The sequence below is a fragment of the Peromyscus californicus genome, unplaced genomic scaffold (genome assembly GCF_007827085.1).
Source record: "Peromyscus californicus insignis strain IS unplaced genomic scaffold, ASM782708v3 Scaffold_22__1_contigs__length_63687245, whole genome shotgun sequence".
Classification (NCBI taxonomy): Eukaryota; Metazoa; Chordata; class Mammalia; order Rodentia; family Cricetidae; genus Peromyscus; species Peromyscus californicus.
The window spans coordinates 46,231,069-46,250,760 of record NW_026294525.1 but is presented as its reverse complement, the minus strand read 5'-3'; the positions used below and the strand labels follow the sequence as shown (position 1 = coordinate 46,250,760).

The window sequence follows — 19,692 nt, the reverse complement described above, 5'->3', positions numbered from 1 at the left end:
TTCCCTGACATTAGGGATAAACTTAAACGTTTGGAGAATGGCCCTCTGACTCCACAGGCAGATGTGCTGGCAATAGCATTTGAGGTGTACCATGGAAGAGATGAAAAGGCTCAGAAAAGGAACTGCCAGATGCTGGCAAGCACCGTCCAACTGGCTCCCAGTACCTTCAGGGAGGCTAACCTCCACATCACACCTTCTGGTTGGCTGTATCAACATGAAAACCACAGTATGTTTGTTGGGTTTCCCTAAGGGGCCATTGCACTCATGAGTGTTCCATTGACTCCTCCACACTTTTGGGTGGGAAGGAGCAAGCGTCTCTTGTCTTCAGCGTCTTTATCATTGGGTACTCATAAAATTCCTTAGCTAAAGGCTTAGCAAGGTGGCAGGAGAAGCAGCAGGAGATGCAGAATTGTGAATTTGAAAGGGAATGTCAGGAGACAAAGGCCAAATGCTAATAAAACATTTCAAAGACAGTGAAAACCAAGAGAAACAAAACCAAAACCAAAATGCCTTCAAAGTTCCTAAAACGAACAAAATACTGACCAAAATGCCTTTAGACATCCGGAAGCAAGCAAAAAAACCAAACCAAACCAAAATGCCTAGACCAAAATGCTCTCAGCGCAAAGAAACAAATTGATAGACCCCAGACCCAGGGTACTACCTTCTCTAGTGGGCCCCCCAAGAACCCAGACTCCGGTTCAGTTGATGCAAACAGCAAGAGGTTTATTGATGCGACTGTACAGTCAGGCTCCCCTTGTCCTGAGGGCAAGAGTCACATCTTACCGCAGCCGCATAGGTACTTTTAAAGGAAAAACCCACAAAAGCCATAAGATTACAATTCCCATACAATTTCGTTTTGATCGATTTATGTCTAGAGGCTAATTTCACAAGATCATGGTCTGATCAAAGAGTAGGTACAGTCACGTCCGCATGCACATTCTTCCCTAAACCTCAAGGGGGTGTCAGGGTGGGAGTGAGAGTTACACAAAGGTTACAGTGGTCTTTCCTGGAACACTTGCAATTATCCCAGTCACAGTTGAGCGCATCTCTTAATAGAAATCTCTTTACATTGTTACATTGTGGCAGGGGTGATTGAATAATGATTGAGTCAGCTTGCCCTTGGAGCTAGATTTTTAGTTCCTCATTTTCCTGGGGCTTGGGGGGTGTAAGCCTGAAGGGTTAGGGTCTTTCACAAATGAGATACTTTTAACAAAATACTTTGAAAGCAGATCAAAGTAGGATCCTCCTGTCTATCGAAGTACCTCCTTCCTAACCAGCTCAGTTTTTTTTGTTTGTTTGTTTTTGTTTTGTTTTGTTTTTTGTTTTTCGAGACAGGGTTTCTCTGTGTAGCTTTGCGCCTTTCCTGGATCTCCTCCGTAGACCAGGCTGGCCTCTAACTCACAAAGATCCTCCTACCTCTGCCTCCGGAGTGCTGGGATTAAAGGCGTGGGCCACCACCGCCCTGCCCTAACCAGCTCAGAATAAGCAAAATGAACCACTGACCAAACTTAGGGAGGTCCAGAGTCCTAAAAGAATTCACTAGCAATCCACTGAGGAAATAGCAGCAGATGGCCTGGATTCAGCGGGTTCATACAGTCACCTGGCTTCCTCTCAGGTGATTCATCCAATAAAAAGTGGATCATTCTCAACATCCCACATTTCAGTGCCATATTTGATGACGCAAAAACCACATCTCACCTTCAAGGGTATAAGAGATAGTTTATTCTGGAGCCACTTTGAGTGACTGTGACCTAGGGACATGGATTTAGGTTACTCCAAACTCCACGATGCAATGCGGAAGCAGTTTCATGAAGTTCTTATAGTTCCATGAACAAAGGAAGTCATAAATCAAGGCAAGTTTAACATACAATTGATGGGTACATCAGAGACGGAGGTATGTGGGGAGCTACTCTATTCGTCTAAGATGCTATCTGATGACATTTGGCAGAAGTTAGTGGTCTGCTAAGCTAATAGATTCCAAAAGGGCTTTTATCTATTGGCACAAGATTGCCCCACACAGTGGAATGGCTGTTTTAGAGGGTCAGAATTTGGCCCATGATAAGGTAATTAACTCCCGGACCTGCAACATTCCAATCTCTGCACAGTCCGGAAATTCTAATCCGCCACTCAGCCTCTGCAGATGCAGATCCTTTCGGGAGTTTCCGTTCACAGTAGGATGACTTAGTGAGATACTTACGCACTGTGAGCCTGCATTTGGGGCTTTAGTGGCCCCTGAAACAGTATCTATCTCTATGTCCTTGTCAGCTAACCTACAAGATTATCTTGGCACGCTCTCACCCCCACCCGGTGTCTTTATCTGTCTCTCACAACGTGGGAGATACACAGAGAATAATCTTCTTTCCACTAGTTCAGACCTCATACTTCATATCATGCCTGGATCAAGCTGTTACACACACTCTTAAAGACCTCCAGCACCGGATCACAGTTCCTCCTAGTCTGTGCTTCAGTCAGAGGACTTGCAGGTCTCCGGTTTCTAAAACACAACAAAACAACCCGAAAGGATCCGGTTCGGATTGGCTGATCTAGGAAGAAGGACAGAGACTCCACCCAATCACAAAACTAGAATTTTCATCGTAGTCTCCTCCCTAAAATCCTAGTAACAGGGCTGCTTGATTTTTTTCCTCAGAGAAGGTCAGCCTGGGGTTGCTATGGAGACAGGACGCCGCAACCTGTATAGCCTGTAGAACCCAGAAATTGATTGCTTAGGAGATCTCAGCAAAACTCCGTATTGCTCCTTTCCTTCCTTCCATATCTTCACTCTCCCTTCAGCCAGAATCTTTATTTTTATTTTTGACTCCTATGGAAAACTCTCCTTCTCTGAAGCAAGAAAAAGAAAACCAAGAGCCAGAGAAAGCAGAGCAGCCATGGGAAGGAGCGTCAGCAGCTTCTCCCCAGGATCCTGGTCCCTCGTCACCTGAGTACCGGGAAGAGGAGCAAAGGTCAGACACTGAACCCCAATACAGAATGAGCCCCTCTTGGGGCCGCCAGTCTAGAGCCAGCCCGTCTCTGGAAGACCTCACCGGACCAGGATTGCGGTCCTCCCCTCCTCTGCTTCCTCCGGAGTCTCATTCCGTTCCTTTCCTGACCGCACCTACACAGGACCCTGTAACTTCATCACAGGCAGGGAGGGTCCTGAGTGGGATTCTTGACGACGCTGCGACACCTCATTCTAATCCTTGGGAACCATATTCTGTTGCAAGACAATTAACTTCTCACTACACGAGCCAAGCAGAGGGAAGCACCTTCCCACGGTCTCCGCCACCCCAGCCTGACCTGTGTGGGCCAGGGGATGCCAGCCCTAACAAGTCCAAGCCCAGCGGGCTGAGATATGACCTTCTACAGGAGGAAGATTCAAACAGTAACTGTGACCCAGACCAGACCGAGTTTAGGGCCGATGAAGCAGCCCCCAGTATGCTTGAGGTGGCCATTCAGAATGCAAAGGCTTACCTACTGAGTACCAGCAGCAAGTCTGGTTTAAACCTGTAAGTATCACGGGGGTTGGGGGAAGGACAGTTAGACAAAGCAGGACAGGGACAGAGTGAGGTGAGTGTCTCTGTGAAAACATGCTGGAGATGAAAGAAGATAGAATTGGAAAGGCTTTCATTTGAAAAAGAAAAGTTACTGGGTGTGGTGGCCTAGGCCTTTAATCTCAAGACCTAGGAGGGGAAGTAGAGGCAGGCAGATCTCTGTTATAGGTCTGCCTGGTCTACACAGAAAGTTCCAGGTCAGTCAGGGCAACACAGTGCGACTCTATCTAAAAAACAAACAAATAAACAAAGGAGAGAAAATGCAAATAAATGAGTTAATGAGATAATTGTGTCAAACACTTAAATCCAGGCCACTGCTGACAATTCTTTTAGGTCTTTGAAGACCCTAGTCACACAGTCTGGGTATATTTTGTTTGTTTGGGGTCTCATTGTTGTTTGTTTTATTTATTTTTGACTTGAAGGGAATTATAAAGTCATGAAATCTAAGCATCTACCCAGGGTGCTTGTAAAATATAATTGCCTACTGTGACTGTGTGCACTCTTGTAACCCTTCCAGGACTTGTGTAGGTTGACTTTATGCTCAATCCCTGGACAGCGCTGGGGTGACTGCTCACCCTGGTTTTCTTAGGTCTGTCTTGCAATGTGAGCACTGAAAGTTCCACATCCTGCATTCTACAGGAAACCAGAAAAACTGGCTGTTTAAAAACATTCTAGTCTCTCTTTTAAACATGTGGTAAGCAACTGTGTGGGTATATTCTTGACATCTCATTGTGGCTTTAATGTGAGAACTCATAATAGTGTAGGTTTTAGACATTTTTGCTTCCGGGATTACATAATCATAGATGAATTTTGTGGCTAGAAGCAACGCTAGAAAACATCAAATGGAAATGGGGTGGAAGAGATGGTCGGTGGTTAAGAGTACTGGCTGATCTTTTAGAAGACCCACGTTCAATTCCTAGTTCACAATTGCCTGTAACTCTGGTTTTAAGGGTTCTGAAACTCTCCTCTGGCCTCCCTGGCATCAGGCACACATTGGTTGCACAGACTTTGTGCAGGCAAAACACCCATACATGTTTTAATAAGTGTCAATAAATGTTTTAAAATAAAGAAAACATCAAATCAAGTTGTTCTTTTTCAATATGAAGGACCTGACTCAGAAACTCATGGAGGACTTCAGTTGCTTGATTCTCAATTTGTTTCATTCCTCATTACTCTTCTCCAGTCCTAAGAAATAGTCAGTTCCCATGATCCCTCTGCTGAGGAGGCTTTTTCCCTCAGTCTTTGCTTAGTTAGCTCCTGACCCTTCAGAACTCAGCTGCCACAGAACTCTCCTGCAGTAGTGTATGCTTTTATTTTATAAATTTATATGACATTCATAATTTTATAAATGCTTATGAACTTATATTTTGATGCCTGGCCCTCCCACTAGGGATCATCAGCCTCCAAAGTATAAGTAGATAGCAGCAGGAACTAGAGGCTACATCTTGTAAATACAATGTGGGTGCATGTGAGTACTGGAAACCCAACTTGAGTCCTCTCAAAGAGCAGGAAGAACTCTTAACCACTATATAACACCATGTCGTTAAAAATAGTTTATTTTTAATTATGTATCTATGTGTGGGAGTGTGGTTATGAATGTGGGTGCCCTTGGAGGTCATAGACATTGGATCCCATGAAGTTGCACTCAGTGTTTACTGACAAAACAGGACACAATACAATAGATTTTGATGATATTGGAAACAGATTCTCAAGTGGCATAGGCCACTATTTCCCCATTCATCCATCCATCCATCCATCCATCCATCCATTCTTATTCTGTAAATCAGCATTGTGCTGGGAGATAAGTATATAGTAGTGTGTAAAGTCCATGCAGTCTCTATAAATCTGGTGCTTGAAACTACAGACTGAGTTACGAACAATGTATGACTAATTAATGGCAAATGAGGTTTTGCTAATATAATAGTGAAATAGAGTAGAACAAAATGTTATAATCACCACTCCAGAGGAAGGCCACATGTCTAAGAATATTTGGGTGGCACACATTGGCCCTGATGGAGGGGGAAAAATGTACACAAAGTTGAGTTGGTGGATCTGGGAAGAGTTGGGAGAGGGAAGGTAAATATGATTAAAACACATATAAAATTCTCCAAGAACTAACAAAAATAGTTTAAAACAAAAGAAAAAAGCAAATAATTTGTTGACTTGTCTTTAACTGTATGTAGGTAGATAGCAATATGAAATGCTTTCTTTGGGAGCCTAAAAACATTGAAGCAAATTGTTACTTTAAAAATATAATGTAGCAGTGGAGACAGGACTTAGTAGTTAAGGGCATTAGTTGCTCTTGCAGAAAACCAGGATTCAGTAGCCAGCACCCACATGGTGGTAGCTCACAACCATCCTTTAATCCCAGTTCTAGGGGATCCAAAAATGTCTGACCTCCTCAGGAACCAGCATGCAAATGGTACACATATATACATGCATGCAAAATACTCACATGCATTAAATAAAATAAATCTTTTTTTTAAAAGATGTAGGGGCTGGAGAAATGGCTCAGCAGTTATGAGTGTGTACTGCTCTTGCAGAGGACTAGAGTTTGGTTTCCAACACCCATGTTAGGCAGCTCAAAAGCACCTACAACTCAGAATCCAGGAGATCTGGCATGTTCTAGTCTCCAAGGGCACATGCTTTCACACGTACCTACCCACATGCACAGACATAATTGGAAAAATTCTTTAAAATACGCCATATGGGCGCTGGAGAGATGGCTCAGAGGTTAAGAGCACTGGCTGTTCTTCCAGAGGTCCTGAGTTCAATTCCCAGCAACCACATGGTGGCTCACAACCATCTGTAATGAGATCTGGTGCCCTCTTCTGGCCTGCAGGGACACATGCAAGCAGAACACTGTATATATAATAAATGAATCTTTTAAAAAAATATATAATGTGGTAAGAACACAACTCTTAAGAGATTAATAGGATAATATCAAATAACATCAGATTGTATTTGGTGAGGGCAAGGATGGGGAACAGGAAATAATTAAGGTAAGAGTGAAAAATGTTCATCACTGTTAGTATATAGCTAAGAGGTTTCAGTTTCAGAAATAAAATGTGAAAATAGCTGATGTGTATTATATATCCTGCTGTTATGTTTTCCTCTACTAACTTAAATATCTACCTCACATTAGAGGATTTACTAAAGAAAATCCTAGAGTAGGTTCTATCTGGAGTGGTAGAAATTAGTTTCTCCTCAAAATCTCTTAAGATTTCAAATTTTTAACTTCCCCAAAACCCAGCTGAATTTGCATGAAAATTTTTTAAGTGTTCATGATGTATATATTATCTGGAATTTTCTCTGTTTGGGTAGATATGATCATCTTTCTAATGTGTTGACCATGATACTAGATGAGCGTCCTGCAGATGCTGTTGACATCATTGAAAATATAAGCAAAGATGTAAAAGTGGCCCATTTTAATAAAAAATTAGATACACTCCACAATGAAAATGAGATGCTTCCAGCATATGAAATAGCAGAGAAGCAGAAGGCTCTTTTTCTTCAGGGACAGTTGGAAGGAATTGATCCAGAACTGGAGGAGGAAATCGTAAGTGATCACCAACTATCTCAACACTATTACTGAGCATGGGGATGAGTGGCGTTTGCTTCACAAATATACCATTTTATAGATCTGTAAATAGTAGTAAGTGATTGCCAAATAGCTTGATACTACTAATGAGCACTGGAATCTCAGGGATGAAAGAGGTTTGCCGATGAGCACACCAACTGTTTTTATAGCTCTGTAAATAGTATGTGAATCAGATTTTTCTATATCCTTTCAAACCTTCCAGTGCATTTCACTATGATCATCTGGTGACTTCTATGTCAGTAAGTGGTATGAATTTTTCATCATTTTACGAGACCTTTGTCTATATGATGTCTGTCATTTTTTAGAAAGTCACTATTTGGTGCATAATTAGATATGGCATCCACTCTTGGTGGATGGATTGAGTCTTCGTCACTGTTGTATTGCTGTGAAGAGATGCCATGAACAAGGCAACTCATAAAAGAAAGCCATGTGATTGGTTGGGGTCTCTCTTACAGTTTCAGAGGTTCAGTCCGTTATCATCATGGCAGAAACCATGGCAGCACACATGGTGCTGGAGCAGTAGATGAGAGCCACAACAGATGGCAGACATTCTCAGGAATACCTTCAGAAAGAAATGTCAGTGTTAAATATAGGAGCAGGGCTCTCGGCTGTCTGAGGCAGCTTCACTAGGTCAGGTTCTACACCCCGATATAGGAGGTGAGTGAGAAGACACATAGCTGTTTTGAGTCTGGCGCCTGACCCCCCCACCCCTTGACCAAGCATCTTCCTAATAAAGGGTCAGGCTAGCAGCTGTGAGTACGGGGGCTGAGTTACAGGATGAAGAGTACAGCTTCCTATCAGGGCCAGAAAGAGGGAAAAGGCTCCTGCTGTCATGCTTGAAGGCCTCGCTGGGTTCAGTCCTGGAACCTACATGCTTAAGGACAGAACCAACTCCAGCAAATTGCCCTTCGACCTCCACAGTTGTGCTCCTGACCCCACTGTGTTGTAGATAAGTGAGCAGGGCCAAGAGCAAGGGAGACTCTACATGCCAGGGAAAGAATTTTGCAATCTTATATCACAAGTGAGGATTTTAAATGTATTACATTATATTAGATGCATTAGCCAGGCCAGGTGGCTTTAATCCCAGAGGCAAAGGCAGACAGATCTTTGTGAGTTCAAGGCTAACCTGGACTAGAGAGTGAGTTCCAGAGCAGCCACGGCTATACTCAATCAAAACCAACCAACCAAACAACCAAAGAAAAAACTCAAAAAGTCCTTACTTTTATTTTGACACCACAATGGAAAAATATAAATAATAGTAAGTCACTTGTAAGAATAATGAGTGCTCCTAACTGCTCTATCCTGTGAGTCAAGACTGTCTGGGAAGCATCTGCTTCAGTTAAGGTTCTTCCGTACTTCCCTTTGGTCTTGTAAATGCTATTCTCTGGTCCATTTAGCACGCTGTGTTCATTTCCCTCTATTCCTTTCATGGAATTATGTTTATTATTTCAAATGCTGTTACTATATAGACTGTCAAGTGCATTTGTGTTTTTAAAGTGTAGATCATGCCAAGCACTTCAAAAAATGGTTTCCTTTTTTATCCTTCCCATTATTTTACATGTTACTATACAGATTGTTATCTACCTGACATACATGTAAAGCCACGAATTCAATACATATTTTAATGTATTTAATGACAACAAACACAAATGTTTATAAATATGTCTCTGCAAGTTAAACTGTATCTTATTTTAGCATTATTCACTATTTTGTATGAAAAATAATGTTGAACGTTTTTTCAGATTGAGCCTCACTATATAGCCCTGGCTGGCCTGGAACTTGCTATATAGACTAGGTTGGCCTCAAACTCAAGAAGATCTACCTGCCTTCCAAGTGCTGGGATTAAAGGTGTGAACCATCACTCCTGGCTTGAATTTTTATCATTAGTAATTATTAAATTCTTTTTAAGAGTCATAGAAAACAAAGTAGCTATCATCATATCAATGAGGATAGTACACAACTGGTGTAAGAAGCTTTATGTGTGAGGGAAGAATTGAAGTTTAGGGATTAACACATTTTCATGCATATCTTCAAAAAAAAAGAGTAAAGGAGAACGTCGAGTTAGTATCAAGACATAAAAAAGAAGCAAATATTCCCCTTATGAATAAAAATTTGTATTTGTTTTCCTAGGCAGAAAACTCTCTGCCCAATGTGATGGAGTCAGCTTATTATTTTGAACAAGCTGGAGTTGGCTTGGGGACAGATGAGACTTATCGGGTGTTTCTTGCCCTCAAGCAACTCACTGACACACACCCAATCCAAAGATGCCGCTTCTGGGGCAAGATCTTGGGTCTGGAAATGAATTACATTGTCGCTGAAGTGGAATTCCGCGATGGTGAAGATGAAGAAGAGGTGGAAGAGGAAGGCGTAGCTGAGGAGAGGGATGATGGAGAAAGTGAAGCCGGGGAAGGTGAGGAGGATGAATTACCAAAGCCCTTGTATAAGGCCCCACAGGCTGTCCCTAAGGAAGACAGTAGAACAGGTACAAACAAGTACGTCTATTTTGTTTGCAATGAGCCTGGAAGCCCGTGGGTGAAGTTACCATCAGTTACGCCTGCACAAATTGTTACTGCAAGAAAAATCAAGAAATTTTTCACTGGGCGACTAGATGCGGCCATCATAAGCTACCCACCCTTCCCAGGAAATGAAAGCAATTACTTAAGAGCCCAAATTGCCCGCATTTCAGCAGCGACCCATGTCAGCCCTCTAGGATTCTATCAGTTTGGTGAAGAGGAAGGAGAAGAAGAAGAGGTGGAAGGTGGTCGAGATAGCTATGAGGAAAACCCCGATTTTGAGGGCATCCAAGTGGTTGACCTGGTGGAATCTCTATCCAATTGGGTTCATCATGTGCAGTACATTCTTCCTCAGGTAGGGGAGTATTCGGGTAGTACATAGACTTGGATTTACGCGTGTTCTGAAATAATCTGCTATACTGTAAATATTGATGGGCATTAATTTTGTCAACAGTTCTTTTATTCTACATGAAGCTTTTATGTTCAAGAACATTAAAAGATTACTACAGAATTGAAAACCAGTTTTGTACAGCGGTTATATAGAGACTCTGTGCCAGAGACACTACATGTAACCAATTATGTATGTAAACACATATGATATGATTCTCACCACAACTCCATGAAGCCTGCAGGATTACCTTTATTTTACAATGATGGGTTGGGGCAGGCAAAGTGGGAAAAATGCTAAAGCAACCTTAGCTGATTATAGAGTGAGGTGTGAGACAAAGGACCCATAGCCCTTCTCCTGAAACATCCCTTTGCTTCTCCATCACGAGCAGAAAATCTTCACTTCCATCTAGACAAAAGGTGCTTCTGAGTACTCTAGATAAGAATTAATACCTGAGCAATTAGGACCCCAGTCCTATCACATTTAAAATGTCGTTATTAATAATAATTAGCATTGGAAGGGGAAACAACAGAAGCTAATGGGGGCTGAATGTGATGAAAATACATTATATACTTGTGTGTAAACATCACAATGAAACATTATTTTGTTCAGTTACTATATGCTAATAAAAACAAATATTTAAAAAGTACTATGGCCAGGTGATGGTGGTGCACACCTTTAATCCCAGCAAGCTGGAGGCAGAGGCAGATGGATCTCTGAGTTCAGGCCAGCCTGGTCTAGAGAGTGAGTTCCAGGACAGTCAGCACTACACAGAGAAACCCTGTCTCAAAAAAAAAAAACCCCACAAAATAAACAAACAAATAAACAAAAAGTACTGTGAAGGCTAGATATGTACAATTATAAACCATTTCACCAAGGCTATTGTGGCAATGCCTTACAACTATTAATATTTTAGAAATATTCTATAAATAAGGGAGTATAGGAACTGGACATAAGGATGCCCAGCTAATAAGAGTGCTTGCTGCCCTTCCAGAAGACCCAAGTTTGGTTCCCAGTATCCTTGACAGGAGGCTCACAATGGCCTGAACTCCGGCTCTAGGCTATCTCATATCTTCTTCTGACCTCCATAGACACCTGCACGCACGCGCACGCGCACACACATACACACACACACACCTTCAGAACAGAGGGAATTACAATGATAGATTTTTATTTTTTGAGACAGGATCAGATTATGTACTCCTGACTAGCCTGGGACTTGCTATGTAGATCAGGCAAGCCTTGAACACATAGAGATCTACCTGCTTCTTCCTCCTGAATTCTGGACTTAAATGTGTGTGCCATCATGCCTGGCTTTAATGATTGGATTTTAAAATGTTAAATGATCTTAAAACCATTCTTACGATTTCTAATCTAAACTAACATATCAATAAAATCAATTAGAACCTTTCAAAAGAAATAAAAAAAATGCTTTTTAAAAATTACCATTTATTTCATTTATATAAAGTATTACAAACTAGTTAAATGTATTGCTACCATTTCCATTAAGATTCTGTCCATTTTAAAGCATGCATCCATCTTCAAGTTCTGAAAATCCAAGAAATGGAAATTACTGAAGTAACTAATACAGGTTTGTTGTTTTTCCTTAAGTAACCCAGATGGAAATAATACTTGGTGAAAGTACACAGAATGAATAAGCTCAGTGTGAGTGCATGTGTCGGCAAGCCTAGCACTGTAAAAACTGAGGCAGAAGACTGTAGAAAGTGATCCTGTATCAGAATAGTTGGCCAATTTCCCACACAGAGAAGCCTCATCTTGATAACTACCAACCAATATGAATACTCTGACATTTGTAAGGTTCACATTAATCCATTAAACCTCGCAATGTTCATCTCCAGGGTCGCTGTACTTGGTTCAATTCTATACAAAAAAACGAGGAAGAGGAAGAGGAAGAAGATGAAGAAAAAGGAGAGGAGCCTGACTACATAGAACAGGAAGTGGGGCCTCCTCTTTTGACACCAATCTCTGAAGATTTAGGTAACTTTATACAACTGTTAACAAGGACTCATAAACCATATATTACACACATTGTGTGGTAAACATGCAACCATTGGAAACCCTAAACGGGGGGGGGGGGGGCAGAGAGATAGGTCTCACCCCTTCTCTCCTTCCTGGGCTCTGGAAGGGTGGGGGTAAAGAGTACTTTTGGCTATACTAACATGCTTTGAAAAGGGCTGAAGGAGTGGCGTACAGAAGAAACAGGAATGGGTCGTCACTAACTGGAAAGGTCGATGTCATTCTGGTCTGGCATTCTGTATGCCACAAACACATGACATGGCTATGGCAAAATGTCAAATGTGGTCTGTAGTTGACTTCCAATCTATACTTGTCTCTATTGTTTTTTCCTATCCTGTTTTGCTTGCAAGTCTTACTAGCATTTTCCATAGTAATGCATTGCCTTATCCCTTGGTTATCAAAATATTTCCTGACTACACAAACTTCTCCTTTAGTAAAGTCTCTGTTTAGCAAGAATATTAATACATATTTATATGTTTGTGTTATATATTTATACATAAGATATATGTATGTATATATGTATACCACATATACAGGCTTAAAATTATATTGGTCCAGAACACTCAAAAAATGCTCTCTTGATTCATATACCAAGCTGCTGTTTTAACTTCTTATAGCGAATGTTGGTGATTGTTCCATATTTATAAAAATCACTTCAGTTTTCGGTAGATTCTTGTCTGTTTTGTTGTTAAGCTTGTAACTTTCTCATTGGGTTCCAGATATTCAAAATATACCCTCTTGGACATCACGGCTGTCCTCGAATCTCATTCCGCAGTATGCAATTGCTGTCCTTCGATCCAATCTTTGGCCTGGAGCATATGCCTTTTCCAATGGCAAGTAAGTATCTGGCTGCTCACAAAGCCACATGTAACCAAACTCAGACAGTTTATATTTTGGTGAGTGCAAAACCAAAGCTAGTTCCACCAAAACAGAAAGCTGAGAAAGGATATATTTACCCACAGCAGGTAAGCAGAATATCAAAATCCATCAAGAATGATGATGTTGTTCAGGGAGCCCATATACTCACCCAGGGTAAAGACACTCCTGAGTATAGTATGCTGGGTTGTAAGCAATACATTCCCAAGCATATTCAATTAAAAGTCATAATCTGGGAAGGAAAGATAACAGATATGTTTTGAGACATGTTTAGCTGAAGATTAAGTAACATGGTTTGGGACTTAAATCCTAGACAGGAATGACTCTGGGCATGCTCAGATAGAACTTTAGATACAAATAAAGGACACGTTGAAAGTACATTAATATAGGCATTGACTTTGAAGGTGCTAGCCTTGCTCAGTGTATGTCAACTATAAATATTTAGGCTCTGGAAATCATGTTACTGTTGTCTAAATTCATCTTTGGCATGTTAGATATATAGTGTATGATTTATTAAAATGACTTCTGTAATATAGTAAAGATTAAGTTTAGAGCTAGAGTAACTCAGGGTTGTACTTTTCACATAATTATCCCATTTATCTATATTGGACATGGTTTTACATCACTCATTTAAGTTAGTGGAGAGTTTAAGATGCAATTGAATTAGACATTATGTTTGTTGAGTGTTTTGATAAAAGTTATTTAAAATACACTTTATTTAGGTGATCACTTTCAGGGGCATTAGGATCAAGAGACTACTACAGCTTCCTTTATCCCTTGCTGAGAAAGAACACAGTTCCATTTGTCTTGTTTCTGTTTCTTTCCTAATTAGGGTCAGAAAGCGCAACTGAGCAGGTGAGAGCCGAGCTGCATTGGTTAGACTAGCCATTAAAGCAAGCTTCATGTTCAGGCATTAGTTAGCCAACACAAAACACGCTCCATGCACTCCGTGTGTGTGTGTGTGTGTGTGTGTGTGTGTGTGTGTGTGTGTGTGTGTGTGTGTGTGTGATGCATTGTTTCTAAGAAAGAAAATTGAGTTGGATGGATGCAGGAGTTTGGAAGAAGTTGGAGGAAAGAATATGATAAAATATATTGTATGAAAAAAATTTAAAAACTACAGTAAGTCAAAAGTGAAAACCAATGGCCACTGGAGTTTGACCAAGCTCCAGTTGTTGGACCCCAAAGGTTTAGGGTCTCAAGTGGGCGCCCCAAGAACCCAGACTCCAGTCCAGTTGATGCAACAGCACGTGGAATTTATTAAGGCTTCTGTACAGAAGGGCTTCTCTGCTCCCAAGAGAAAGAGTCGCATCTTACTGCAGCCACATAAGGGTTTTTAAAGGAAAAACCCACAAAAGCCATAAGATTACAATTCCCATACAATTTCGTTTCCAAAGAACATGGTCTGGTCACAGAGTGATCACAGAGTGGGTACAGTTACGTCAGTGTGCACATTTTTCCCGAAACCTCAAGGGGGATATCAGGGCGGGAGTGGAGTTTACACAAAGGTCACAGTGGTCCTTCCTGGAACACCTGCAACTATCCCAGTCACAGTTGAGCACATCTCTTAACAGAAATCTTTTTACATTGTTATATTGTTACAGGGGTGATTGAGTAGTAGCTGAGTCAGGTGGCCCTTGGAACTAGATTTTTAGTTTCTTATTTCCTGGGGCTTGTGGGTGTAAGCCTGAAGGGTTAGGGTCTTTCACAGTGAGCATATGGGCAACACAAATTGGACTTGTGTTTTTTTCCCACTTTTTTTTTGGAGGGGGTAGGTCACAAGGGTTAGGGGACCAGACCTGGAAGTACTGGGAAGTGAGTGTAATCAGGGTGCATAATGTGAAATTCCCAAATAATAAAAATATTATACTGAAAAAAAGAAAAAAAAACAAGTAAAAGCCAAGCTTTTAATTATTTATCATGATAGCACAAGGAAGAGAAAGGTTTGCCTTTCCTCCCACATTATTCTCTTCCAAAGAACAAACAGATTTGCAGGAATGTGGGTGTCACAGATATATGGATATCATGAGGTCATCTCATGGGTGGGCCCTCAGGCCTGAGACAGAACACTAAGAACGAAAGCTCTTGAGTTAGGAATGCGTGACTAGCCTTGGGGGCAGAGTTCTTGACTGAAACTCCCGTTAGCAAAGGGGTCTTTCAATTGGTTATGCATCATATCTGCTGTGGGATGGGGAGTCTTCCTAAGTGGGGTGAGGCCTACAAGGTAAAGCCTCGCCTTCCTATGATCAGGCCTGAAAAATAACACGTCAATTTTTAGCCATAGCTCTTATTCTTCATCCAGCCAAAGGCGAGCAACTTTTGAACTTTGTAGAAAATGTCTGCAAAAAATGAAATAATTGAATAACCCAAGGCCCTTTCTTGAGGGAGGTCTAGATATAGGGTGCAGTTTTGACAGAATCTGGCCCTGTTTTTCATAACCAACTTAGCAGTTTAATACAAATAATTTCTAGTACTTGAGGAATTATTGGGGACTATTTCACTCTAGCCTTTTAAATGCTTTGTTTTGTTAAAATAAATGGTTCTAAGATACAATAACAACACATTATTACAATAAAGGGGTCAACTTTTCTTCAGAGGCATGGCTTTATTTTCTTTTCTCTTACAGGAAGTTTGAAAACTTCTACATCGGCTGGGGTCATAAATATAGTGTGGAGGGTTACACGCCCCCAGGCCTACCACCAGTCTATCAAGAGTATCCCAGTGGACCAGAAATTACAGAAATGGATGATCCCAGTGTGGATGAGGAACAGGCTTTCAGGACTACACAAGAGGCCGTGGTCCATTCAGCTGAGGAGAGTGAAGGAACTGAGGATGAAGATGAGGATGATGAGGATGATGATGACTAGCATAAAATCAACTCAGTCTTATGTGGCACTCACTCACACACACACACACACACACACACACACACACACACACACACACACACACACGCAGGAATCTTCTATGGGGAACTGATTTTATATATACATACATATATATTGGAAATACAGATATGTTGGAGGTGATGGTACAAAGTATCATCCCTTTAAAGTTATCAAATGGGGGAGGGGATGTGGAGACATGGCTCAGTGGTTAAGAAAAGTTTTGCCCTTGCTGAGGACAGTTCAGTCTCCAGCACCTAAGTCAGGTAGCTCCAGGAATTCCTACGTCTTCTTCTGTCCTCCATGGGTACTACTGCACATGTGCATGTGTGCTTGAACACATCAAAATCAATTTTTTTTTTTTTTTGGTTTTTTGAGACAGGGTTTCTCTGTGTAGCTTTTGCGTCTTTCCTGAAACTCACTCTGTAGCCCAGGCTGGCCTAGAACTCACAGAGATCCACCTGCCCCTGCTTCCTAACTTCTGGGATTACAGGCGTATGCCACCACCGCCCGGCTTTCAAAATCAATCTTTAAAAAATATTTTAAAAGCAAGATGTGGTGAGACACACCTTTAATCCCAGCACTTGGGAGGCAGAGCCAAAATCTCTTTTAGTCCAAGGCCAGCATGATCTACGTGAGTTCTAGGACAGCCAGGGCTACATAGGGAGACCAAGTCTTGAAAATAACAAAAATTAAAAAAATAATAACATATGAAATTGGAGACTTCATATATAGAACTGTCAGCATTTACAGAAAGTTGCCCAGTGGATTTTCCAGAAGCTCAAGTGATCATATCACTGTTATAATAGCTATAATCAAAGTAATTAACACTTAAGTAGTCTTGATTTGAAAAGATCTCATTTTTTTTTCTTTTTTTTTTTTTTTTTTACTCTCCTGGACAGGCTTTCCCTATATAGCTCTGGCTGTCCTGGAACTCACTTTGTAAACTAGGCTGTCCTCAAACTCACAGAGATCCACCTGCCTCTGCCTCCCCAGTGCTGAAATTAAAGGTGTGAACCACAGTGTTGTTTTATTTTACTCTTTTGGAGGGCCCACCACCCAGCTCCCAAATAAATCACACACAGAGGCTTATTCTTAATCATGAATGCCTGGTCTTAGCTTGGCTTGTTTCTTGTCAGCTTTTCTTAACTTTAAATTATCCCTTCTACCTTTTGCCTCTGGGCTTTTTACCTTTCTCTATTTCTGTATACCTTTCATTATTTCTTACTCTGTTGCTGGATGTGTAGCTGGGTGGCTGGCCCCTGGAGTCTTCCTCCTTCTGAGGCTTTCTTCTTTTCTCCCAGATTTCTCCCTCTATATATTCTCTCTGCCTGCCAGCCCCATCTATCCTTTCTCCTGCCTTGCTATTGGCTGTTCAGTTCTTTATTAGATCATCAGATGTTTTAGACAGGCAAAGTATCACAGCTTCACAGAGTTAAACAAATGCAACATAAACAAAAATAATACACCTTAAGATAATATTCTACAACAATACTCAAATTTAATTTCTAATATGGCAAACACTGAAAGATACAATTCACAATGCTTCTTGGAAATGCCTAGATTTTGAATGTCAATGGATATGGAATTAAAACATTGATAACCAGGGGCTGGTGAGATGACTCAGTGGTTAAGAGCACTTGTTGCTGTGCAGAGGACCTGGGTTCAGTTCCCAGCATCCTCATGGTAGCTTAAAACCATCAGTTCTAGGGGATCCAATGCCTTCTTCTGGCCTCTTTGGGTAACACACACACACACACACACACACACACACACACACACACACACACACACAAACTATAGACAGGCAAAATAATCATGCACATAAAAGAAATCCAAAAAACAAATCTCTAACCATTAACCTAAAGCAAGTATTTAGCCTCTGCCAGAACTGGAGTATATATTCTTAAATCTGTAGCTACTTATGTTGGAGCCAATGGTACTGTGTGCAAATATTGTGCATGTGCATCTATCCTCTTTTTGGGTGAGTATTATTCACAATTCCAGAAATAGAGTAAAAGCTGTACAGTATTCAAATTTTAGAGCTTTTGTTTTCCTCAACTTCCCCATCAAACTTCTTGTTCATCATAAACTAGTTGGTGGGAAAAAAATTTACAGAGATGGGAGGTAATGATATCCAGACACTTTAGACTTACATGCTCCCACTCTAAAACATTTTCATTCATTAAAAAGGAGCTTGAAACTTTATTTTATTATGTGTGTGAGTGTTTTGCCTACATGTATGTAAATGCACTACGTGCATGCCTGATGCCTACCAAGGTCAGAGGAGGGCGTTGGATGCCTTGGAACTGGAGTTATAGGTGGTTATGAGACACCGTGTGAGTGCTGGGAATTGAACACAGGTCCTCTTGCAAGAGCAAAATGTGCTCTTAACCTCTGAGCCAACTCTTCAGCCCCCAGCATTTCAAAATCTAAATGTACTAGACATCATGAGATTACGAATAAAATCTTAGCACTGCTCCTGAACATTGCTTCTATTGAAGAGAGATTATAAAAAAGAAAATATAAAATTAATACAAATGTGTGTCCCATAGATCAGTGCTTCTCAAACTCTATACTAAAGGACCAATTAAAAACAATTCTATGAGGCAGAGAACTGGCTGAGGATAAGAGCACTTCTCGCTCTTGTAGAGAACTACAGTTCAGTTCTCACAACTCACATTGGATAGCTAACAACCCCTTTAAGTTCAGCTCCAGCAGATTCGATTACCTCTTGTAGCTTCCACAGGCTACACACACCCACAAATAAAAATAAATCCTTAAAAAATTATGAATTGGCGGGGTGGGGTTGGGGTATGTGTGTGGCACACGCCTTTAATCCCACACTCTGGAGGCAGAGCCAGGTCTACAGGACAGGCACCAAAAACTACACAGAGAAACCCTGTCTCGAAAAAAAAACAAACACAATAAATAATAATAATAATAAATAATGAATCAATTGTGTTATGTTTAGAAAGCAATCAGCAATTCACACTTTTCCACCTCATCATAGAATGGGACTTTGGAGATCACTGGTCTATACTTTTGAGTGACACTGTGGTAAATCACAGAAGGTGTGTCTACTCCACATCTTAAGTACATAAGATCTTAAGTACATAAGAGCCACCGCGTAGGCCGGGTGGTGGTGGCGCACACCTTTAACTCGGGAGGCAGAGCCAGGCGGATCTTTGTAAGTTCGAGGCCAGCCTGGTCTACAAAGCGAGTTCCAGGAAAGGCACAAAGCTACACAGAGAAACCCTGTCTTGAAAAAGAAAAAAGGAAAAAGGAAAAAAAAAAAAAAAGAGCCACTGCGTAGACCGCTATGGTGAAGGGCTCCCAGCAGCAGGGGCTGCATTTTGGCAAGGGATTTGGGGGTGAATACAACTTCCAGTGAAAGGGGTGTGTGTGTGTGTGTGTGTGTGTAGGTTTTTTTGGGGGGTGTAGAACCCGCAGAGGCAAGCAGAGGCTGGCTCGTGTAGGAAGGCTGGTACCATGGCTCCAGGGACTGATCTGATAGGGGTGAGGGAACGAAGAAACGACAGACACACAGGAAAACTGGGCTCTCTGATGGAGAAAAACTCAGCAACCGGCAATCTCAGTGTCTTTATTGTTTACAGTTGAACATGAGGCAGGTTTTTGCACACCGTCAGAGGAGGAGGAAGGTTACTGTATGCACCTGAACAAGGAGGCAGGTTTGACTAATCTTGGTAGGCACAGAAGTCTCTGTAGGGTTAACAGTCTTCAGACCATAAACATGGGATGGGGTTGAGAAGGCTGCAAGTTTTGTGCACTCACTGTTAATATTCACACTCAGACCCAAGGAAGGCTTTTCCACCCCGCTGAGCTT

The 19,692-nt window shown here is 41.3% G+C and overlaps 1 protein-coding gene across 1 annotated transcript; it reads left to right on the top strand.

Annotated features, from left to right (window-relative positions):
* Window positions 1–2,631: 2,631 nt before the first annotated feature.
* On the top strand, window positions 2,632–18,053 carry Rsph4a (radial spoke head component 4A). The gene is made up of 6 exons (XM_052751346.1): window positions 2,632–3,503; window positions 6,873–7,107; window positions 9,280–10,017; window positions 11,910–12,048; window positions 12,807–12,924; window positions 15,587–18,053. Exons 1-6 carry the CDS (start codon window positions 2,821–2,823, stop codon window positions 15,825–15,827), a joined length of 2,154 nt encoding a protein of 717 aa, XP_052607306.1. The 5' UTR covers window positions 2,632–2,820; the 3' UTR covers window positions 15,828–18,053.
* Window positions 18,054–19,692: the final 1,639 nt, after the last annotated feature.

What these genes read in the sequence shown, in the direction of transcription:
- Rsph4a (XM_052751346.1), top strand. Translation starts at nt 2,821, where the DNA reads ATGGAAAACTCTCCTTCTCTGAAGCAAGAAAAAGAAAACCAAGAGCCA. An exon ending in TGCAGTACATTCTTCCTCAG is followed by an intron (nt 10,018 to 11,909) that starts GTAGGGGAGTAT and finishes GTTCATCTCCAG; the next exon opens with GGTCGCTGTACTTGGTTCAA. An exon ending in ACCAATCTCTGAAGATTTAG is followed by an intron (nt 12,049 to 12,806) that starts GTAACTTTATAC and finishes ATTGGGTTCCAG; the next exon opens with ATATTCAAAATATACCCTCT.